The sequence below is a fragment of the Myotis lucifugus genome, unplaced genomic scaffold (genome assembly GCF_000147115.1).
Source record: "Myotis lucifugus unplaced genomic scaffold, Myoluc2.0 scaffold_16, whole genome shotgun sequence".
NCBI lineage: Eukaryota > Metazoa > Chordata > Mammalia > Chiroptera > Vespertilionidae > Myotis > Myotis lucifugus.
This window is the reverse complement of record NW_005871064.1, coordinates 4,081,758-4,106,727: the sequence shown is the minus strand read 5'-3', so window position 1 is coordinate 4,106,727 and position 24,970 is coordinate 4,081,758. Positions and strand designations below refer to the sequence as shown.

The 24,970-nt window shown below is 42.1% G+C and overlaps 1 protein-coding gene across 1 annotated transcript in view; it reads right to left on the bottom strand.

The window, feature by feature from the left end:
- Nucleotides 1-1,392: 1,392 nt before the first annotated feature.
- The window catches only part of PSTPIP2 (proline-serine-threonine phosphatase interacting protein 2), a 64,358-nt gene continuing 40,780 nt past the window's right edge, over nucleotides 1,393-24,970 (bottom strand). Inside the window, exons 4-15 of the mRNA XM_006085140.3 lie at nucleotides 22,698-22,732; nucleotides 19,936-20,042; nucleotides 15,303-15,365; nucleotides 13,778-13,876; nucleotides 13,149-13,194; nucleotides 12,232-12,311; nucleotides 9,503-9,601; nucleotides 8,652-8,748; nucleotides 8,452-8,533; nucleotides 7,019-7,053; nucleotides 5,901-5,958; nucleotides 1,393-2,955 (exon numbers count right to left, since the gene is read on the bottom strand). Coding sequence (XP_006085202.1) covers nucleotides 5,909-5,958; nucleotides 7,019-7,053; nucleotides 8,452-8,533; nucleotides 8,652-8,748; nucleotides 9,503-9,601; nucleotides 12,232-12,311; nucleotides 13,149-13,194; nucleotides 13,778-13,876; nucleotides 15,303-15,365; nucleotides 19,936-20,042; nucleotides 22,698-22,732 — 793 coding nt within the window. The 3' untranslated portion in view covers nucleotides 1,393-2,955; nucleotides 5,901-5,908. The remainder of the gene's footprint in view (nucleotides 2,956-5,900; nucleotides 5,959-7,018; nucleotides 7,054-8,451; nucleotides 8,534-8,651; nucleotides 8,749-9,502; nucleotides 9,602-12,231; nucleotides 12,312-13,148; nucleotides 13,195-13,777; nucleotides 13,877-15,302; nucleotides 15,366-19,935; nucleotides 20,043-22,697; nucleotides 22,733-24,970) is intronic.

The window sequence follows — 24,970 nt, the reverse complement described above, 5'->3', positions numbered from 1 at the left end:
CACAATTAGTCCTGACCGGTTTGGCTCAGTGGATAGAGCGTCGGCCTTCGGACTGAAGGGTCCCAGGTTCGATTCCGGTCAAGGGCATGTACCTTGGTTGCGGGCACATCCCCAATAGGAGGTGTGCAGGAGGCAGCTGGTCGATGTTTCTCTCCCCACTGATGTTTCTAACTCTTTATCCCTCTCCCTTCCTCTCTGTAAAAAATCAATAAAATGTATATTTTTAAAAAAGGTCACCAGTAATATATGCATAGACATTGACTATCTATATCATAAAAGGCCTGTGGCTGTGATGCCGTAATGGCGGAACGACCAAACAACCGGTCACTAGAAGGCGCATGTAACACCTCTCACGGGGCCAGGACTTGCGGCTTGCACGACGAGGTGGGGCTCATGCGGGGCTGGCAGGGCTGGCGTGGCAGAGGTGGGGCCTGTGGTTCCCACGGTAGAGGCGGGGCCTGCGGTTCCCACGGTAGAGGCGGGGCCTGCAGCTCATGCAGGGTGGGTCTGGGTCTTGCGCAATTTTACGCGCTGATCCTCTAGTTTCAGATATTTGTACATGGGTAGAAAACGTGTGAAAGGATGTACACTGCACTGTTAATAATGGTTAACTCTAGGGTGAGGAGTGTTAACTTTTTATTATATATACTTCTACACTGTTTGCAGACACATTTAAGATACCAACAGTCAGCCCAACCCATGTGGCTCAGTGGTTGAGCATTGAACTATGAACCAGGAGGTCACAGTTCAATTCTTAGTCAGGGCACATGCCCGGGTTGTGGGCTGAATCCCCAGTGTGGGGCATGCAGGAAGCAGCCAATCAATGATTCTTTCTCATCATTGATGTTTCTATCTCTCTTTCCCTCTCCCTTCCTCTCTGAAATCAATAAAAATATATTTTTTAGAAAAAGATACCAACAGTCAGCAGAGTAGCTCATAGTTACTAAATTTAACATGTATTTGGCTTTGTTCCCTTTACACTCTTTATTTCTCTCTCCACTGGCATGTTCTCTTCTAGGTCACCATTCTTTCATATTTACTAATATGTGTCACGGTCTCAGGATGCAGCTGGAAAAAGGAGAGAAAGGGGCCCTGCTCTCATAGAGGTTAAGGTCTAGGAGGGAAGCCCAACCTTGAACAACTGATTTCAAGAGTGAATCATGTAATAACAAGAAAAATGTGGGAAGGAGGAAGGGTACAGCCGTGGGGTCCCTGAGGAAGTGGCCTTGAGGCTGGCACCTGAAGGATTAGTAGGAAGTGGCATGGCACCAGTCTCCACTTGGGCTCCCTCAACGGCAGTTTGTCCGTCTATAGTCTAACCAGAGCAAGTGTGGCAAAGGGTCAAATAGCACTTGGGAGAGAGATATGATTAAAACAAAAGTGCAAAGTAAGTCCCAAATCACCAAGAACCTTTATTTCACTTATATCAAACTGAAAGAGCAATTAAAATAAAAATACTGTCAATTCATAAAACACTTTTACATCAATCACACTTACGAATAGAAAAGTGAAATCCCTGAGGAGTTGCCCACAATAAATAAAGCACTTAGGATGTGCTGAGTTCAAAGGAAAATGTCCTGAGACCGTTCAATTTGGGGAAGTCGATGGCCCTTTGCAAACTTCAATTTCTCAAAAGGATATCCAACTGCTGCAAGCTTCCTGTCATGACAAGAAGCTGCCACCTTCAATAGCACCTTACATGGAAAGAGGGAAAAGAATCCGGCTTCTTCTATCAACTTGCCCATAGCTCTGGGAAAGCTACTGCACAGCGCAGGGGAAGACAACATTTGCCTTGTGAGAATGGAATTTTACGACATACTGAATAAGTACCGGTGCTATTTTAACTTGTCATGAACTAAAATGAACCGCTTTCTCAGTGCGCGCGTGTTGTACAAACGGAACATAATCTCCCTGTTGCTTGTGGGGGACAAAAGAAGACCCGGGGTTTTTGTGAAAGGGTAAGGTTGATGCTTTAAAGAAGACCCGGGACTGAGGGCTGGCTTTGTAACTCTACATTTCTCTTCAGTTAATAGTCAAAATATCACATTTTATTGATTCTAGGATATACTTTTTTCTTTACACACTGTAGCATCTCAAATTCAAATGGGCTTGGCCAATTAACTATCACAAGTTAACTCTCTCCCACCCTTCCTTCTTAGTGATATATATAATAGTATATTTTATACTAGATGCTTCTTCATTCGATTAAATATGGTGCTGTGTAGTTCAGGAGACACAGTAAGTCACATAAAAATAAATCTGACATTTAAACCCTGGTAATTTTCCCAACTGAGAAGATGCCAGCAAAAACATTTGGCGTCTTACATTTCAACATGAGCATCAGCGCCTCAGGAAGGGTTAGAAGAACACTGATGTGGGCTGAGCTCGCACTCTAGTTCTGGTTCTGCACAGAACCAGCTGGGACAACAGTAAGGAAATTGATTTCACACTTTTGGGTCTCAGTTCCTCATCTGTAAAATGAGAAAGTATGATCAGAGTCTTCCAGCCAAAAAGGAAGGTGATTTTAAATCTTGCACCTTTGAGAGTGTGTCACTGTGGAAATGCCATAGCACACTGCCCCAAAGCCCTAGGAGCTTCTTGTGCAGGCTGATGCTCAGACACCTCTTCAGCCATCCCTGTTCCCCATCCCCCAAGAGTCAAGGCCCCAGATCCAGAAACTGTTCTGGATCAAGCAAGAAATGCAATTCATCCACAATTTTAGTAACTGATTGGGGAAGGATCATTCTTGAGTCTAGGCCAGTTTGTCGACTTCTTTTAGAAACTGCAGAACTCTACTAGCTAAGTTAAACTAAATGTTTACCATGAATTTAAAATATCAAAGAATTACAGCAGGGTTCACTTCAAAGTCTCATGATTGACATAATTTCTAAAGATTCGGCTTCTCTGAGTGCCTCCTTCCATGCCAGAGAAGCACCAGCCAGAAAAAGCTGTTTTCTGAAAGAAAATAACAAAGAAATGTCATTTGAATTAAACATTCACCTCAGCACCCTGCTTCTAACTTGAGATTTTACTCAACATGAATAAAGGAAAACAAATGGTAAGAAATAGGTATTCCAAATGAAAAATGAGATATGATAATAGCATCCATCAGTTTATGGTAAACTAGAGGCCCAGTGCACGATATTCGTGCACTGGAGGGGGGAGGTGCCCTCAGGGGATTTCTGACTGATGGCTTAGGCCCGCTCTCCCCGGGGAGTGGGCCTAAGTCACAGTCAGACATCCTTAGCGCTGCCACAGAGGCAGGCTCCTGCCATCGCTGCTGCACTTGCCAGCCGTCAGCCCAGCTTGTGGCTGAGCAGCACTTCCCCTGTGGGAGTGCACTAACCACCAGGGGGCAGCTCCTGCATTGAGCATCTGCCCCCTGGTGACCAGTGCATGTCATAGCGACCAGTCATTCTGCCGTTCAGTCAATTTGCATATTACCCTTTTATTATATAGGATAATACATGTATTTATATTTTTGATAAACATTTTTTAATTCAAAAGTTATCATCTGTCTTGGAAATGTAAAGTACAGCATAGAGAATATAGTCAACAATATTGTAATAACTATGTACAGTGTCAGGTGGGTACTTGAAATATCAGGGGGAACACTATGTAAAGTATATGACTGTCCAACCACTATGCTGTACGTGGGCAAACTACGGCCCGTGGGCCGGATCCGGCCCGTCTGAAATGAATAAAACTAAAAAAAAAAAAGACCATACCCTTTTATGTAATGATGCTTACTTTGAATTTATATTAGTTCACACAAACACTCCATTCATGCTTTTGTTCCGGCCCTCCGGTCCAGTTTAAGAACCCATTGTGGCCCTCGAGTCAAAAAGTTTGCCCACCCCTGCACTATGCTGTACACAAAACCAGGAAGGGGGCAGAGAGATTGTTCCACTTCCATTCCTGCATCCTACCTGCCTCTCCTCTCATTCCCAGGAACACACTAAGATCAGAAATATGCAAAAGAAATACAAGGAAGAGTATTTGAAGCTGTCAGTGTTAACTGTATATTTTGGGGATGAGCAATAAATCTGTGTTGGCCAAATAAAAATAAACAAATAAAAGGACAAACTATGCAAGAGGGTCAATTCTTTTTCTAATATGTTTTTGTTGATTTTAGAGAAAGAGGAAGGGGGAGGGAGAGAAAGAGAAAGGAATGGAGGGAGAAACATCCATTGGCTGCCTCGTACTGGGGATCAAGCCCACAATCAGAGCATGTGCCCTGACTGGGAATCGAACTGGTAACCTTTTGGTGCATGGGATGATTCTCAACTAACTGAGCCACACTGGCCAGGGAAAGAGGATCAATTCTTTAAAAACAGTTTTTAGCCCTAACCGGTTTGGCTCAGTGCATAGAGCATTGGCCTGCGGACTCAAGGGTCCCAGGTTCGATTCCGGTCAAGGGCATGTACCTTGGTTGCGGGCACATCCCCAGTGGGGAGTGTATGGGAGGCAGCTGATTGATGTTTCTCTCTCATCGATGTTTCTAACTCTCTATCCCTCTCCCTTCCTCTCTGTAAAAAATCAATAAAATATATTTTTAAAAAAATAAATAATAAAATAAAAACAGTTTTTAATTAAAGAAGTAATAAATTTTCATTGCAGACAAATTAAAACACCTGGTCAAATAAAAAGAGACTATTACCTGTTTGGGAACATATCCTTTCAGACCTTTTCTTTATATATATATATATATATATATATATATATATATATATATCGTCATACCCCAAGATATGGCTGATTGTGTTAAAACCGTGGTGGGCAAACTGCGGCTCGGGAGCCACATGCGGCTTCTTTGGCCCCTTTGAGTGTGGCTCTTCCACAAAATACCACGTGTGGGTGCGCACGTACAGTGCAATTGAAACTTCATGGCCCATGCGCAGAAGTCGGTATTTTGTGGAAGAACCACACTCAAGGGGCCAAAGAGACGCATGTGGCTCGTGAGCCGCAGTTTGCTGAGCTGCAGTTTGCCAACCACTGGGTTAAAAGAATTATACTTTATGAGGAATTCCATCTAATATTGCTATTTTGGCTTCGAAGGCATTCCGAAACATTTGTAAAGACTGACAGTGACTTGGGGCACGTTGCAAGCACTTGAATGCCAAAGAATATGAGTCATCTTTGCAGCGATGGTTGACTTAGTAGTCCTGTTCTAGGAATCCTTGTGGTTTGCTGGTTCAGAGCAGTAGTAATCTGGTGCAGGATGACCCCTATGATGCCCTTATGTGTTTAGTGAGTGTACTAATATTTGCCTTATTTCTATTGACTTCTTTTTACGTGACTTTTCCCCTTTGGGGAATGAAAAGGTGAAGATCACGTGTGATTTGCTTGTGAGCATTGCTTTTAATGTAGGTGAGTAATAGCCACAAAAGAGCTTAATGAGAGCAAGATAAAGGGTTGTAGAATAATGAATGAAGGGAAACTACCCTCATTCAAATAGGTATGGAGTGGTCTCCAGTCCCCTTTCAGTGGTGGGATCCAAAGCAGTCACCCTGCAGGAACACCACACCCACCAGCATGCCTGGCGCAAGAACTTGCTTGCGTGCAATGGTGTTACAAAGAAGCATCAGCCCTGGCCAGTTTGGCTCAGCAGGTCATGGAGTCAGCCCAGGAACCAAAAGGTCATGGGGTCAATTCCCAGCCAAAGGCATGTACCAAGGGCATGGTCCAAAGGCAGGCGTGGGAGGCAAACCAATCAATGTTTCTCTCTCTCTGTCCTCCTCCACACCTTCTCCTCTCCCTCCCTTCCCCTCTCTCTAAAAAATCAATGGAAAAAAGGTATCCTCTGGTGAGGATTAAAAACAAAAACAGCATCAAAGGCTTCAAAAATACTATCACCAGTCTAAATGTGACTTGATGACGTAAAAATTAATGGCTCTTACCATTGATGTTACTGGTAGATCAAACTGTAGTCATCAACCGAAGAATAATCTGGGTCATCTGCAAAGAGCAGAACACAAAGCAACATGAAGCCAACATTTTTTTTCATAGGATCTTAGCCCTTTCAAATCAAGGCACTTGACTCAAAGATTCTATGACTGCCCTTTTGTAAGAAGGCAACAAAGCATACAAATGGTAGTCATGACTACAAACCAGAGAATATTCTGGAAATTCCTATTATTATTAATTTTTTGTCCTTTTTCACCCACAACTAGCTAGCTGCCCCTACAGTAAAGTCATCTTTAAATGTGGACAAAAATAAGTCCCACATTATCATGTAATTATAAGACAATATGAAATAAAATAATGTAGATCCTTATGTTCTTCAAAGATATAATTTCAGCCATTAATTTTTTCCCCCAGATACTAAATTTTTGCTAAGCTGTTCCATGCAGCAATAGCTGTCTCTCCCCTCATTCCCTTGAACATAGTTAGGTATATCTTTCTTTTATTCAAATAATAGATATTTGTTCTGTACCTATTATATGTCCAGTACTGTGTTAGGTATTGTGAGTGGTACAGGAAAAAGAAAAGTGCCTACCCTCAAGATCTCCTCATTATCCAAAGAATATAACTAACAAAAAATGCTAAAATGCATGTTTCTCCCAGAGATATGGTAACAGTTTGGGGGGGCGGGAGGGGGGGAAGACCAGTGACTAGTGAAAAATCCAATCATGGGCAATGCATAAAACACAATATTAAGTTAATGGTTTTAGATAGCTATGCCTTCTGTAAATTATATTTCTGTATAATCCAAAGGAAACTCAGCTCTTCCATTCTCATGGTCCAAGATAAAATAATCTCTTAAGTAAGACTGCCTTCTAAGAAGTTCCTTTTGGCACTCCAGGAGCTAAATTCTCTTGGATAACTATAAAATAGACACCAATTACCAAATTCCACTGTGTGACACATAGCATTATAGTAAGATTCTAATATATACTTACTGTTTCAGAAATTTGATTCTAATTATTCCCTTCTTTCCCTTTATTTCACAATTCTAGCTACTCAACCTTAAAGAAACCCTGACAAGCATTTCCAAAGGTCTTTCTTGCTGGCCTACCTGGTAAACTCCTAGGAATCGGGAGAGGTCCTCTCCTGTAAGAAATGAAAACCAAAGTCTTTCAGAGAAGTTCTTGTTTTCCTAGTTTTTTACATCACACAACAAGCATTTTGCAGTCTCCTCAGATCTGGCTTCTGCTTTAGAGGGTCAAGAAAAGTTCCGATGAAGCCAAAGGCCTGCAGCACTGACTACTGGAATGCAAGATGCAGACATTCTGCTCTGCTGAGGAGCGAGATGCACCGTGGTCAGACGCACAGGGCCCTGCCCCCGCAACCAGACTGGCAGGAGGAACTTCTCAGCTGTGTGGGCAAGACTTCCTGATCTTGTACACTGGCATCTTCGCGTGTGAAATGGGAAGTGCAAACAGCTCCCACCTTACTGTGAGGCTTAGAAGAGCTAATTCCTATGAACTGTTTTGAATAATAATGATGATCATGCCATCTTCCGCTCCACCCGCAAAAAAAAACCCCCATCCCATTATCTTTTTAAAAACTGGATTGAAAATTCAACAACTTAGACTTCAAGGTGACTGTATAATATGTAAAACAAAAGTTCCTCTTCTCTCAGGATGTTTTATGTCAGGGGCAGCAAACTTTTCTGTCAAGAGCCAGATGTCAGTAAGTGATTTAGGCTTTGCTGGCTACAGTCACTTCTCCTGCAACTCTAGTCAACTCTAGTGGGAAAGCAGCTCTAGACAGAATGTAAACAAATGAGTGTGGTCATGTTATAATACAACTTTATATAGCCTTAGCCGGCGTGGCTCAGTTGGTTGGATGCCATCTCATGCACCAGAGGTCACCGGTTCAATTCCCGGTCAGGGCACATGCCTGGGTTGCAGGCTTGATCCCCAGTAGGGGCTTGGTTGCATGCAGGAGGCAGCTGATCGATGTTTGTCTCTCCCTCTCCCTTCCTGTGTCTCTAAAATCAATAAATGCATATTTTATAAAAACTTTATATACTTAAGGGGGAGAGGTGGAGGTGGAAGAAGGGAAAGGGGTATAAATGGTGATGGAAAAAGTAAAAGAAAAAAACTTTATAGACAAACACAGAAATTTGAATTTCATATAATTTTCACATCACAAGATAGTATTCTTTCTATTTTTTCAACCATAAAATACTCACAGGCACTACCAAAACAGGCAGGTCAGATTTGGCTCACAGAGGGCCAGAGTTTGCTGACTCCTACTCTCTGCAGGCTATGAGAAAGGTATAGGACTCATGCATGAATAACAAAATTCACACTCGGGCATGATATCGTCCTCCTTGAGCTATGACTGGAGAAATCCATTTCACATTTGCCCTAAAATTGCTATTTCCAAAAATCTAGCAAATGCAATGGTAGCTGTGTTTCCATGCTAATGTCTTAGAACACTAATGACAAAAAATGTTTATTAAAAGTATTTTTCTTCATGTGAAAGGAAGCTGGTCATTACCTTGCTAAGTTCGGCCCCGTAGCCTTTCCTGGTGGGGCTGCATTCTTCTGGGGGCAGTAGTAATTCTCATACATGATGGGTGCTAGAGGCATCAAGAAACAAAACATGAAGAGGCAGGCGTCTTCCACTGTCAACAACATATGACAAGAGAGACTGACAGAATTGCTGAAATGAAGCCCCGCCCCCGCTGCTCCATTCACCTGGGGGCATCTGTCCAGTTTTTCGTTGATTCACAAAGTACTCAATGTCCTTCTCGATGCTGCACATCTCTAAACTCTTACGGACTTCTTCATACATCTAACAAAAAGATACATCAAGGAAGAGGGATTCCATAAAACTTGTGATGTGGCTTATTAAAACAGGGGCTTTGATATATGGCTGACTCATTTCCAAATTTTATTTTGAAAAGATATCAAAAAAAATATTGATGGGGCAAAGTAAACAGATACCAAGTCCCAAGACCAATGCCACACAGAGACACAAAGACAATCACTTGGAGAAAAGTTCTTCCATTCCATCCTACAGGTTTTCTGTGTTTAATTGTTCTTCTAAAGTGAATGTATCGTCTGAGTGAGAGTGGCTATTTCTTAGCAAAGGTTGTGTTAACTTGATTCTGGCCCCTCTGAGATTCTGGCTCCCGATGGGGATTACTATGCACAAATTAAACTTGGATAATGGCCCATGAATGTCCTGAAGTAAATCCTGAACCTTGGAGTGACCATTAGCTGGGGCATCAGTCAGTTGCTAGTACTTGATGCTGTCCTGGAGTGACTCTTGGGACTTACATTCATGGTGTAACATCTCTGTCTTCCATAGATTAAACTGTATTCAAATCTCCTTTCTCTGCCCTCCTGCTCTGAATTTCTTAAAGAAAAAGTCATAGCAGTAAAATAGGCCAAGAGGCAGGCAGGTTAGGTGCTTATCTGGATCCTTCTATCAACCAATTGTGTGGCCCTGGGTAAGTCACTGTACCTCTCTGTGTTTCAATTGAGAGGAGTGAACGAATAAATGCCTATAGTTCTTTCCATGCTAATGGATGCTGCTGACTTACCTCATCGCTGGTGACACACTGTTTTGACAGCTGATTCACGTGTAACCACAATGCGTTCCGAAAGAAGTTTATTCGTTCATATTCTTGAGCTTCCAACGCCTACAGAAACATAACCACAGGTGAATGCATATGCAGAGAAAGGGGCCATTTGTCTAGATTGGCTATGACTTAAGAAACAGTGTCACCCCTCAAGTATGCAAGCTTATTGTCCATTTAGGGTACTCCCCTCACCATCAAGGAAGCTCATAAACTCTTACAGCAAGCAAAGAATGCAGATGGATTCTAATATGCTATTAACACAAACACAATGGGGTGTAATTCTGAAGGTAAGCAGCTATGATGAATCCAGGCACCCTGGTTCTAACCTGAATTCCAGCTCACATTTCCAACTGCCTGAGGGGCATCTCCACCAAGGCAGCCTGCCAGAGCCTCAGATTCCAAACTTTGCCCTTCCCCACATTCCCTCCCCCAATGAATGAATTCAATTGGCAAGACTGGTCAATTGGTCATAATTGTTGATGCTAGTTGGTGAGTACATGGGGGTCCTTGCACTTGTCTTCTAAAGTTCTGGTTTTTTTTAAGTTATTGCCTGAACAACAGTTTTTTTAAAATATAAACAACTTTTGGAAAATCAAGCTATTCTATAAAGTGGATGCTATTCTATTCAACAATTAATGTAATATATTAATGCATTTTTAAATATTATACATTTTACAATGTAAAATTTTAAACATAATCAAGAGTAGAGAGATAGTATAATGAATTCCCTTGTACCAACCACCCAGATTTGTCAAGAATTTTGACCAACTTTGCTTCAGATTCTGTTAAAGTTCCTGTACGCTTTTCCCAATCTCTGTCACCCTCCTCCTTCCCCAGACATAACCATTGTCCTAAATTTTATCATTCCCGTGCATGTTTTTATAATATGCATTGTTTTACATGTTCTCAAACCTTATAAAAATGGCTTTACTCCAGTCTTTCCCATGAGAGTGTGGAGTTAAGGAAGTAAAGCAAAAAAGATGTTTTAGCCCTGGCCAGTGTGCCCAATGGTTAGAGCACCAGTCCACCCACCAAAGGGTCTTGAGTTCGATTCCCCATCAAGGGCACATACATGGGTTGCAGGTTTGATCTAGGCCCTGGTCAGGGCAAGTACAGGAGGCAACCAATCCCCTCTCACATTGATGTTTCTCTCTCTCTCTCTCTCTCTCTCTCTCTCTCTCTCTCTCTCTCTCCCCCCCCTTCCCCTCCCCTCCACTCTCTCTAAAAACCAATGGAAAAAATATCCTCGATGAAGATTAACAAACAAACAACAAACAAAGAGTATTTTAGAAGATGGTAAAGACAGGTCCACTAAGATTAGAAACTGCAAAGTTCCCTGCATTTTCCTTATCACATACCAAGTGCATGTGAGGCTAAGTAATTTCTTTTTTTTTTTTTTAATATATTTTATTGATTTTTTACAGAGAGGAAGGGAGAGAAATAGAGAGTCAGAAACATCGATGAGAGAGAAACATCGATCAGCTGCCTCCTGCACATCCCCCACTGGGGATGTGCCCGCAACCCAGGTACATGCCCTTGACCGGAATCGAACCCGGGACCCTTGAGTCCGCAGGCCGACGCTCTATCCACTGAGCCAAACCGGTTTCAGCGCTAAGTAATTTCTTAACCATTACTAGTAACTGATTCCTCTGTTTCATGCTGGTGCTAACAGAACATTAAAAGCAGACCACTGGACCTCACACCAAGGGGATCACTGGTTCCTCCGAGAGGGCAGGGGCAGGGAGCAAACCCCAGGGAGCACGCTGGGGCAGGCGGAGGCAATGAGGACGTGGAGACAGCTCCTTCAAGAAGCCGGGCTGTAAGGAGAGGAGAAGGTAGAGATGGGAAGCAATAGCTGCTAAGTTTTAAAGCCAGGAGGGAGCTGAGTTTGCGTAAACGATAATGAAAGAAATCCCCATAAAAGGGAAGTGTGCACAAGACAATGGGGACAGGCAGCTGGATGGGATCCTGAGCCCAGATGGTGGGAGCAGCCACTTCTGTGCTGTATCAGGAGAAAAGGAGGGAAGGGGTATGTGTAGATCAGCAGCTTTCAGGTTTGAATTGGCATCGGAATCATCGGCAGGGCTTCTGGGCCCACTTCCAGAGTTTCTGATTCAGGTCTGGAGTTGGTCTAACAAGTTCCCCGGTGATGCTGATGCCACAGGTCTTGGCACCTCACTTTGAGAACCACTGGTAAGAAAATGTGTAGAGAGGGTAACTGAAAATGGAGGAAGTTTCTGGGTCATATTTTATTTTCTCTTGTAAACACAATGTGCTGAAAATGAAGGGGGGCAATGTGAAATTGAAGGTGGAAGGAGGCTAAAACATTCTGAAGCCTGCTCACCTGCTGTCTGCATTTTCCTTATCACATACCAAGTGCACACGAGGCTCTCTAAGTAATTAATTAACCATTAATTGCTTCATCTGTTTCATGCCTGTGCTAACGGAACATAGAAGGCGGCCTTGAACAGGGTTGGACAGAGTAGGAAGAGAGAGAAAAATGAGGCTTAGGGGGAAACATGCCAGTTCCTTCCATCCTCCACTTCATCTTCTGATTTCCAATCTGCCCTCGAGCAATTCTATCAGAATCGGTAGGTATAATAAGCGGATGGCACATTTCTACAAAAGTAGACTCTCCGAGTTCTGGAAGCCAGACCCGCCCCCTCTTGAGCAGCGTCTGGCTGGGCTACCTCGCAGGCCTTGATGTGCTCGCTCTGCCACTCCTCTCGGATCTTATCCAGCGTGTTGATGTGCAGCATATACGCCTTGTCTGCAATGAAGGTGAGGGGCTGGGGTTCAGCAAAGGGCAGGGCAGCTCGCAGGCCCACCCATCAGGCTCATCCCAGATGGCAAATGAAACTCGCAGTGAGCGCACCGGGCTCCATGAGCTCTGAACACTGGAAGGCCATAATCACATCGCTCACCCTCATAATATCTTTGTGAAATAAACACTGAACCAAGCAATTAGCAAGAAATGATCCAAGGAAGGAGAAGTGAGAGCAGCCAGGGAACCTCGGTCAGGGTTTCCTTTGTCTAATTCCACCTCAATAGTTTCCACCCCTTTTCATTTTCAGGAAATGTATCCAATGAGAGATGCAGAGGACTACCTTGAGCCCGAAAGGGCACCGAGTTACTTTAGCTTTAGGTTTAGAGACTTCTTAAGTGACCGTGGTCATGAGAGGTTTATTTCCTGCAGGACACACTGGGGATTAAAAGCTTGGAGCTTAGATTTCAATGATGACGAGGCTTCCAGACGTGGCTGTTTCTTTCATAGCAGGTACGAGTTAATCAGGGCTGAAATGGGCTTTTTAAATAGATGTTCCAGAAAAAAATCAGAGTGAGCCCCAGATCACAAAGCGGCTGCCTCATGCCCCTACCATCTCCATCCTATTACATGTACAGCAGCCAGACTGGGCAAGCCGTGGCCAGAAACTGTTGGCTATTCACTTCCTCAGTTTCCCTACCCTTTTCTCCCTTCCTTTCCCCCTTCCTGTTTCTGAAAGCCCATTGCATATCCATATGTTCTTCATTGTTGGGTATACCAGACAGATTTAGGATAAGGTAAACCCCACCACAACCCTCCCCCATCCCCAGGGAGCCCCCTCACCGGAGTCTTCTGCAGCTGTCTTCGCGGTTGCTAGTTTCACAAAAAGCTGTGAGGACATAAAACAAACGAACAAGGGATCAGGAATGCTGGGCCAGGATTCTATAGGCATAACAGATCTAAAAGCAATGGCTGCGAAGAGACAAGTGCTAGTACCAGTCTTACCTAGGGTCCTCCCAAGAGCAAATCATTCAACTTGCCCTCTAATCTTTCGCCATTGCAAACTATCCATCAAGCATCTCGCCCTACGTCTTCCTAAAGCCATACTCCTGCCCTGTGGTTACTGACAATCTTCTATCCAGATTTTATAAAATTAAATTTATAATATACCCAAGCAGGAGGCAGCCTGACTACAAAGAATACATGAGTTGAGCTTTGAAGAAAGATGGGGAAAAAATCAAAACTCCCTCCCCCACTTATCACCCCACTCCCTCCCCATGGCCTCCTTTCTCTAGCTCTTCCACAACCCCCAAAATGTGAAGGGTTTTTCTGGCTCCGAGGATCCTAATTAGCCTAAAGGAAGATATTGCCAGAAGCTTGGGGAGCAGGTCCCTTTTATTTAAGCTCATTGATTGGCTTTAGCTTGAGATAGTAAATCTCAGATCTTTCAGGTGGTCAGCCCTCCCAGGTACCTTTTCCTGTTGCTTCGGGTTTACCAGGTTGGCACTTCGGTGGACAGCCTGCTCTGCGTCATCTTTGTCTCGGCATTTCTGCTCATAGATCTTCTTTGCCTTAGTTGTTATGAGCCAAAAGAGGACCAAAATAGGTGAGCAGAACATAACCCTGAAAAGCAGCCATCCTAGCCTGCCAAGCCCAGCGAATACAGGGCACCCTGAACAGGGCTGTGATCACCATTAGAACGTGGCTGCTCAGAAGGCAGATGCTCTTTCTTGTCTATCGCTGCAACATCTCTCTAGCCTTTTTCCCAATGATGTATGTAATGGCAGCCTGATCAAGGAAATAAAAACTCTTACTTGGCAAACAACGTGCATGAGCGTTAAAAACTGACCAGAACAAAAGATGGCATTTCAGATGGGAAAAATAAAAAGATCTATCCTATATAATAAAGAGCTAATATGCTAATTAGACTGAACAGCCAAACGACCTTCCGGACGAAGCCAGGGCTGCAAGGGGCTGCGAGGGCCAAGCCCCTTGCATCGGGCCTCTAGGGTAACTATAAAATATGTAACCCAGCCCAGCCACTGTGGCTCAGTGGTTGAGCATTAAACTATCAACTGGGAGGTCACAGTTCGATTTCTGATCAGAGCACATGCCCGGGTTGTGGACTCAGTTCCCTGTAGGGGACATGCAGGAGGCAGTCGATCAATGATGTTTCTCTCTCATAGAAGTTTCTATTTCCCTATCTCTCTCCTTTCCTCTCTCTTAAAAAAAAAAAAAGATTGAAGACATATAAATTTTTAAAAAACATAATCCAACATTCATAATCCTTAGAACTTAGGTTTATGAATCACTTGGTCATGGAAATTATAATTATGCTTCAATATTCTACTGTGCCTCACCAGTGCACGTGGACAGTAGCATCAATCCCATGATTTCTGTTGCATAAGAATAGTCATGTTCCTTTGTGATTTAAAGAATTCTGTTTGAGCCCGGTTTGATTCTTGGTCAGGGCACATGCCTGGGTTGTGGGCTGGATCCTTAGTAAGGGACATGCAGGAGGCAGCCAATCGATGATTTTCTCTCACCAATGATGTTTCTCTCTCTCCCTCTCCCTTCCTCTCTGAAATCAATAAAAATATCTTTTTAAAAAATAAATATCAATAAAGACATATCCTCAGGTGAGGATTTAAAAAAAGATTTAAAAATAAAGAAATCAAGATTCAGAATGGTCACGGGGCGGGGGGGGAGGGGGGGCTCAAATCCAACTAGATAAATGGGATCATATGGTATATATAATTTTGTGTCGTGGCCTAAAATATTTAAATTAACTTGCTTTACTTTCCCATATTAGAAAGGTAATATTATGTTCCTACTATCTAGTTTCATCCTCAATATTCCCAAGGCTTTAAAAAGAAGAAAAGTGAAATCACTAAGAGTCATTGTATTAATAAATAACATTACTGAAATGTTATTTGAGCAGGAATATGCTCATACACAGCACAGAATTTCAGGAAAAGGCAATAAAGTGAAACTCACATCCATGGTTTTCTTGAATTGTAAGCTCCTTTGTTTATGGGCAGCATCCATTATAAGCTCTGTCTGTGAAGAGAACACAAGCACTATTAATACAAACAGAAATTATTGTTAATACCATCTTATCTTGAGGGATGTGTTCAAGATGGATTATCTCATTGGCCCCTCTGAGATTCTGGTTCCCCATGGGAACCAGAAGGTAGATGTACTATTTATTATTTCACAGATGAGAAAACTGCAGCAAAGAGGTTGAACAATTTGCCCAAGGTCTAATGGCTGATTAATGGAGGGGGTCCATCTTTGAACTTGGGCTGCCACCATTGAGAAACATTGATCACCTTAGAATAGTCTCTTCAGCAAATCTGGGATCAAGAAACTTTGGTGTCAAAAGGACTTTTTACACTTTTGTTAAAGTGCCATTTATATTTTAAAAGGGGTCTTTTTTTTCTGTAAGCTTATATTGGCACAGTTAAATTCGACTTATAAACACTCACTTCTGTGGCATTCATCAATGACACACCCTTACCCAGCAAGGAGCCTGGACAGGATGAAGAGGAGAAATATTTGTAGGACAGCTAAAAAAAAAAGCTGTTCTCCCACTCTTTTTTTAAATATATATTTTTATTGGTTTCAGAGAGGAAGGGAGAAGGAGAGGAAGATAGAAACATCAATGATGAGAGAGAATCATTGATCGGCTGCCTCTTGCATGCCCCCCACTGGGGATCGAGTCAGCAATCAGGGCATGTGCCCTGATCAGGAATCAAACTGTGGCCTCCTGGTTCATAGGTCAATGCTCAACCACTGAGCCACAACAACCAGGCTGTTGTCCTACTCTTCACTCCATCTAATCCAGAAAAGGTAAACTACTCTGTTGTGTTCACTTGGGAGCAATTTCTTTATTGTGGCTGTGACATTAATACATTTATTAGTCAAAGTAATGCAGCTAATAATAAAAATGTACCTCAGACATAACAGTCGCTCCAATTTATCAAGCATTATGTGATAAGCAGTCTTCCTGCATCACAACAACCTAGTACTCTTATTCCCATTTTCTTGACAGTAAACTGAGGTGGATTAATTTACCAAAGGTTAACACTCAGCAAGTAGAGTTGAGATTTGAGCCCAGAAACCTGACTCTTGTGCCCTTGATCCTAATCATGACCCCAAACTACCATTATCCCTATGGTAGCTCTATAAAAGCAATTGGGAAGATAGAAGATCAGGAGATGCCATCATTCAAAATGAGCTATGACATTGCTTTTGTGCAAAATGATATAATGCAAAATAATATTGAAAATTAAACTTGAATGTGGTTTCTTTTCCGCAATATTAAGTTGCTCTCTGTTACCATAACACACAAATAGATTTTCAAGATATCTGGAGAAAATATCTCACTTCAAACATGAGCTTTGTAGAATACATGAACTTCCCTTGGGGGAACCCCAAGAGGCCCTCAGAGAACTGAGGCATCATCTTCTCTGAAAGGGGGGACCAGAAGTAGCTATGCACCTGCTAATGGTGAAGATACAATAGACAGAACAGACAGGGCTCCAACATGATCCCCACATGGAGGACTCGTGGGCAGATCCTTGCCATTGCATGGAGCTGTGTGGTTCACATTAGCCCCTATGTGCATTTGCCAAGAGGAGGAGCTGGGTTTATGTATTTGATAATGGTTCCCGATTTTCCCTGGCTCCATGGAGCAGATCCATTAGCAATGTTGGTCTATTCCATGATCCTTTCTAGTTCGAATATACACACTGCCATTCTTCCAGTTTGGACGCTGCGACTATTTTATAGTTTATGGCCCACGCCAGGCCTCCTTATGCCCAAGTTCTGCATAACACCTGCTTCAAGCACCTCTCAGATGGCTACAAAGTTCTGTGAGCCAAACATTTTCACTTCATATCATTCCTCTCTCTGCCTTCAAGGTTTCCTGGCATTTGTACATCAGTAGGATCCTCGAGAGCAGCAATCTACTCTCTCACCTGACAGGTGTAACCCAGAGTCCCAGAGGTCACACCATTGGTGACCTTTGCTCAAGGCTACTCGGTGACACCAAGTCCTGCTCTGTCTGCTGCACCACCTTGATTTAAGTGTCCTCATGTCCATGGTTCACTTAGAGGGTGACCCCACTCATGGTGGCCCCTGTAAGTCAAGGGTTCTCTTTCAGGTCTCCTTGGGGAGGCGCTTCTTTGAGGACTCGGACTTTCTGCTCAGGCCAAATGTAATAACACAAAGTAGTGCAAAAGCACAATCATCCTTATTATAGGATGGGGAGAAGTAAGAGGGAGGGCAAAAGGAAGAGAGATTTATAAATGGCCCAAATGACCCTGCCCTAATTATGGAAATAACTACTTAGTGATCTGTTTGTCTGTCTACCCCACTCAGACTGTATTCTGAAAACTGGAAGGAAGCATCACTCTCTGGAACCAAGGGGGTTCTTTTCTTTGGAGACTGCTCTCCAAATAGGCAGAACAAAACTCTGCCATGGTCACTCCGATCTCAGTTGATATGGTAAAATGATGTGGGTACCAGAGGAGAGAGTAACTGACCACGTGCTGTCTGTCAGGCTTAGGACATTCTGGGCTGGGGAAGGAACCTCAGAACCCTAAAACATCAAGACTCCTGAGAATAGCTCCTAAGACCCACCCTACCTGCCAACCACCAAGAGTGAGAGCTTCATCTCTTACCATCCTCACCTATATTGCCTTTCACTCTGCTGGTTTTAGATTCAAGGTCACTTCCTGCAGGAAGCCTCCCCAGCCCAATAGATTAGGTGAGGTGTTCCCTCTGTATGTTCAGGTGGCCTGATCTCCCCTACCATTTAAGGTTCATCACACTTTACCATGATTGCTATGTTACCTCAGTCTCTCTGGCCATACTCTATACTCAGTGAGGGAACGGTGACCACATCCATATTGTTCACCACCCTCGGATAGTTGTGTAAGTACACCATAAACTTCCGGCCAGTCATTCTACATGCACCTCCCTGCCCCAGTTTAACAAAAGAAACCAACTGATGGCTTTCCTAGATAAGTGGAAATGGCTTAATTTCCAAGAAGTGAAAAACCAAAGTGTGCAGGGTTTGAACAGTGAAAATGAGAAGTTGGCAATGACATATTTTTCCCCAAAGTTTGAAATTTTTTTTAAGTATTTATATACGGAAGTTGGTACAACCCAGAGTTCATTGTGATACAAGTCTATACAAATGTATTAATCAACTTTGGACTTCTCCCAGAAAGCTGGGAAGGAGGCATGTCCTGCTATAGAGGGCACACGAGGGTGTATAGGGAACTTGGATGACAACGGTAGGCTGAATGCCAGCTGCTCTATTGCCTAACAGACTTCAGAACATGGGCTTCTAGCTCTGAGAATTCTCTCAGCAACTTGTTAGGAGGGGAAGTTTCAGAAGCCTTGCAAAATTAACAAAACTTTCTCCGAAATGACTAGGGCTACCCAGGGCACTTGAAAGATGGGGAAGAATGACCCTCCTCTCCTCTTAGTGGAAATCATGTGTGCATGGACCTTGGTTGTCTAAGGCATTTTGCTTCTTGAAGTTTGCAATTCCTCTAGAGAGGTGGGCAGGGCTGGCAATATCAGTCCAAAAAGTTTGCCCATCTAATAATGGGTGTAATAAGGTCTACATATTATTTCTGCTCTGAAAAATACTTTGGGCCAGATAGACCCCTGAAACCTGGTACCTGAAGCTTGCATTTGTGTGGAAGTGCTTAATATGGTATTCCTTAAATGTTACAGCCTTCCTTCCTAGTAAGAGGCACAGCTGTCAGAGCTTCTCACTAAATGATAATAGAGGCAAAGCAATGTTTTAGGAATTAAACAGAAGGGAGGGTCAGGCTCAATTCCGGTGGGGGATGTGCAGGAAACAGACGGTCACTGTTCCACTCTCACATAGATGTTTCTCTCTCTCTCTCCCTCTCCCTTCCTCGCTGTCTAAAAATAAGTTTTAAAAACCTTTAAAAAAAATAGAAAGGAGTCAGAATAGTGGCTGGTCTAGTCTAAGTAACACTTGATCTTTATAACTTCCCAAATGTCTGCCAGTTTTATTAACTTGCTCACTCCCGTCTCCTTACGTGTAGTTGGCCAGAGTAAATCCTAATGAAAAAGAGCTTATGCACCTCTGCTTTGAAGACAAGAAGAACTCGGATTTCCCAGGGCCTCAGTTACCCTACTTGTAAAACAGCTGGACTACATTCTGGTCTCCAAGGACTGCGTCTCCTCTCCCTCTCACCCTCCCTTTACTGCCTTGTCCAGGAGGAGGAGTGTGGTCTAAAAGCCCCCCAACTTGGCCATGCTAGACTCTACTGAAGAAAGAGGGGGTTCCCCTTTCCAGTCAGAGTTCAAATAGTGGCAGCAGATATGAAAAGAAGGGGAAAGCAGGCTGTACCCCTAAATCTAGCAAAAATTATAAAAAAGAAGTGGCCTGGGGGGGGGGGTGGTAAGTGGGCACAGAACCATGAGTCTCCACATAGTTTGCCAATAAATAATCGCATAGGTTAAAAGAAGAGCACGGTTACACGAGCGTGGGAGCCAAGCCAAGGAGTTGAATGAACAAGCAAGCCTGGAGTATTCTGCCTTAAGAAAGGCAACATTTTAACACATATGCAAGCCCGACCTTTTTCCGTTGTAGCTTTTGCTTTTCCCTGAATTCTTCTAGCTTCCTGGCCTCTTCTCTTAGAGTCTGTGCAAGCTGAATGTGACATTGTGCCACATTGTCTACTTCTGCAAAAGAATTTTAAAAAACAATAAGCAGATAGACATATGTCTGAATTAAAATATGCAAAACTGTACACAATTTAAAATTACATACAAAATACTGAAGCAAGTGGCTAAATTAACCGACTGCACTTGGTCACCAACATTTATTGAGACTATCCATGTGCCCAGCATTGCCCTGACCACCAAGATCTAGGCTGGCAAGTCTTTAGCTTAGCCTTTTACCAGTAGCTGTTACTAACCTACTGTACGTCCAGGACCAGGGAGAAGTTCATGGAGCTTACATGCTAAGAGACATTCCTAAACCCACTACAGTTTCAAATCCCATCCTTAGTTTTCAGTAGGTGAGCTCTAAGGATCTCTAACATCTCATGTGCCTGAGCATTTTTAAGAGAGTCATACACCAACATTTTGGCTACCAAGAGTTATCTCTGGAGAGAAAGGTTATTGTTGATTTTTCCCCCTTAGTTTCTACGTAAAACCTTTGCAATGAGCATGGCTTACCTCTATAATAGAAAAATTAAAATGTTAATCTTACTTGTTCTATGAAAACAAATTGAAGTATGGCACGTAAGCTAGAAAGACTAAGAGATCTGATCTAAAAATATTTTTTAATTCGTGTGTGTCAAGATAACTTGAACAAGGTTAGAAGATACATGACAATAAAAAGATATTTGCAATTCGTATAACAATTAGTAAATAACTATATTAAAAGTATTCACAAATCAAAAGAAATATATATATTCCAGTATAAAAAGTTGGTTAAAGAACTTGAAATATAAAAAAGATCAGCTCAATGGCCTATAAACATTTGAAAATATATTCAGAATTAACACAAAAATGCAAAAATTTAAAACACTGAAATAGCCCTGGTCAGTGTGGCTCAGTTGATTGGAGCATCATCCTGTGCACTGAAGGGTCACAGGTTTGATCCCTGGTTAGGGCACATGCGAGAGGTAATCGATCGATGTTTCTCTCTCTCTCTCTCTCTCTCTCTCTCTCTCTCTCTCTCTCTCTCCCTCCCTCCCTCCCTCCCTCTTCCTTTCTCTCTCAAATCAATAAAAACATATCCTCAGGTGAGGATTAAAAATAATAATAAATTAAATTAAATAGAAACATAATTTTTTACCTTTCAGTTTGGCAAAATTTTTAAGCATGAAAATTTGTGGTATTGGAGAACCTGGGGGAAAACAGCGCTACTGGAAGGGGAAAAAAAATCAATACAACCTTTCTGGAAGAAATTCAGCATTTTGTAGGATCAAAAAAATTTTAATGTAAAAGAATGAGGCAGATCCACATGAACTGTAATGGAAAGATGTCTATGATATACTATCAACTGAAAAACCAAATTATAGAGAGTATGCATAGTATAACCACAGGTATGTCTGCAACTTGTGTGTCTGCAATTAGAGAGAGGGAGAGAGAGACTGAGAGCTTTAAATGCATAGACAAAGGTCTGGAAAAATATATACCAAACTGCTAGCATGATTTAAAAATTGCTATTTTTCATTTAAAAAGCAATTTAAAAACATATGTGCCACCCCATAGATTCTGATGCATTGCCATGGTGTGATCCTATTTATTTATATGAATAGATACAAACATAACTGTGTGTATTGTATAAAAATGTTGGAGGCATATTCACCTGTAACTGCTTAGCACTAAGAACTTACTTGGGTGATTGCTATCTTTTTTCACAGTTAGTTGTCTCATTTGAATTTTTAATATAAATATATTTTTTAATAATAAAATGAAGCTACTTGTTGGGAAAAAAGAAAACAAGTAAAGTAACAGCAAATAAATATGCTTAGGAGACCCAACCTATGCTGAAGTCCCCCTGAGCTAACCATGGTTGACCTTGTGGGCATGCAAGAAACATGAAGACACTGTCCACATCTTGAGAAATGAATTCATCGATGAGTTAAAGAGGGAAGAGGACACCTATGGAAAAGTTAAGATGAATATTTATTCAGTTAACCTTACAAAGCTCTAGAATCACTCAACTGGCTACAGAAGCACTTTAGGCACATGTACATACCATGCCTTGGTAAACTCCTTAGTTTGGAAGCACCAAGTATTCTGAAGAACAGAAAGCCTTGAAATTATGTTTCTATGTTTTATTTAATTTATTATTATTATTTTTAATCCTCACCTGAGGATATGCTTTTATTGATTTGAGAGAGAGAGAGAAAGGAATCCCGCACGTGCCCTAACCAGGGATCGAACCTGTGACCCTTCAGTGCACAGGATGATGCTCCAACCAACTGAGCTACACTGGCCAGGGCTATTTCAATGTTTTAAAATTTTGCATGTTTGTGTTAAGGCCGAATATATTTTCAAATGTTTATAGAACAGGAGCTTCTGAGTAACAGGCCTGGGGAATATGAGAACTGGACAGGACCCCTTGATGACCAAATACCAGGGCCTCAAGCTGGACTTCAAGTGTGAGAACCACTTCTGTAAGGAAGTCAAATGCACAGCCCGACATGCAGGTGTGAAAGGTTCTCCAGCTCATGTCAACTCTGCAGAACTATTTCTCACCTTAGGAGTTGCTTTCATTTTTTCCACCCAATGTGAGATTTCTGTTCAAATGAAAACCCACCTTTGATGACAGACAGAGCTTGCCAAGAACAGTAAATACGTTTTTAAAGAATCACTTACGCTGCTTGAAGACTTCAAGGGCCCGCTTCAGGGTGCTAAAAAAAACAAGTACATATATAATTTTAAGTCCTGGAAGTTGGCTGTACAATCTCCTTCTAATGCCACTGCATGCGCCTCTCGGCCCACAATTTATAGACTCATCTTAGCCCCCAAGCTTAAGAGGACAGCAGAAAATCAAGACTTCAGGGGGCGGGGTCTAACTTGGGGTGTGGCATCCTGGCCATGTCACCTCCTTGTCTCCCTGCCGTTCTTCATTAATGTGCAACAAGGAAATAGTTTACCAACCTTTTTTTTTCTTTGTTACTCCTCACCTGAGAATATTTTTTCCCATTGATTTTTAGACAGTGGGAGAGAGGGGGGAGAGGGAGAGAGAGAGAGAGAGAGAGAGAGAGAGAGAGAGAGAGAGAGAGAAACACTGATGTGAGAGAGACATATCAATTGATTGCATTCCGGACCTGGGCCAGAGATTGAACCTGCAACCCAGGTACATGCCCTTGACCGGGAATCTAACCCAAGACCCTTTGATGTATGGGCAGATGCTCTAACCACTGAGCAACCTTTTATGTATGGGCAGATGCTCTAACCACTGAGCAACAAAGGCCAGGGCTCTCCCACCCTTTTGACAAGCACTTTGGCCTTAAACCCTAACTAGGTCTATCAGAGGCCAGAGTCCCTCAGTGTAGCCAATGAGGTGACAAATCCTACCTAGCTCATGAATGAGCAGTCACTCACTCTCATAGGGCGCCTTCCTAAAGATAATCCTGGAGGTGACAGAAACACAAGTCACCTAGATGGCCTTTCACTTCAACCTGGCAGCGAGGTCCCCACGTCTCATATCCTGCTGGGTGTTCCTCTCTGAGGCGTATATTCATAAAGGGAACCGACTGGCTTTTCTCACGGAACAGAACAGAACGGGGCCAGAGTCTCTCTATGAATTTACTCAGGTACCAGTCAACTGTGTAACAATATAAGAAACACCGTTTGGGATCAGACTCATTCCGCTAAATATATTTTCCAAGAACTATGTGCGAGAATGTGGCTATTACCTATCACATCACCTCAAAAGGTTTTGGATATTTTCCCAAACAGCTTATATATTTTATAAATAAATGTTGTTGTTGATAAAAAAAAATGTTGTTGTTGGTTGTTTTTGGGGAGGTGGGGGTGTCAGCTGACCCACTAATCTCCCTTTAAAGATCTAAACCTGCTGGAATAGCAGTGCAACCTGCCTAAGTCTACACAGCTTTGACCTGTGAACATGTAAATATTTTACATATTCAAAAAATAAAACTAAATGAAACAGGGAAAAGAAAAGAATCCCTAAATTTTAAAACAAACTGAAATGAACTTAATATAAAATTGGTTACATAATCACACAGAGAAAATAAAATTTTAAGTGACCTTAGAACACAGGATTCTTAGTGAAATATAGCCTGAGATCAAAAGGAACTGCAAGAAAATGGTGAACTTTATTCACAAGTTTTCTTGTTAGTAACAATAGTGATATTATTTTGAAATTTTTTGATATATATTATCATATAAAGCAAATAATTATGCTAGTATTGTCAGGAACTAAGATTTCCCATTTAAGAGGAAATGAATGTAAAATTAAGGAAGCTAAGTAAAACCCTTAAAGTGAAATCAAAATTGGAAATATTAATATGAACTCATGCTTTTAAAATCTGTCCCCTGAAAGGACCTAGAAGCAGGGAAATCTCTGTGACAATGACCAAAGCTAGAACTTAAGAGTCTCATCTCTAAACACGACTGGTTGATAATTAAAAGGAACTAAGTATATTTTGAGAAATAGCTGTTCCGGGCTTAAATTTAAAGTCACAAAATCATATTAACAAAATATGACAAATGTGGATAGTTATGAAATCTAGGTGATGGGTTTCTTATGTTTGTCTTTTTCCTTTTAATGTGTTTTTTATTTTTTTATTTTAATTTTTTTTAAGAGATTGAGGAAAGGGGAGAGAGAGAGAGAGAGAGAGAGAGAGAGAGAGAGAGAGAGAAACATTAATGTGAGAGAGAAACATCAATCAGTTGCCTCCCACACATACCGCAACCAGGATCAAACCCGTAACCTGGGTATGTGCCCTGACTGGGAATCAAACTGATAACCTTTTGGTGCACAGGACTATGCTCAACCAACTAAGCCACACCTGTCAGAGCTCAGTGTGTTTTTAAATTTTTCATTTACAACATCAAAAATAAAAAATAATCATTAAGTTAAAAAATTTTCTTTGTACTAATGTCCTATGTCTGTGGGT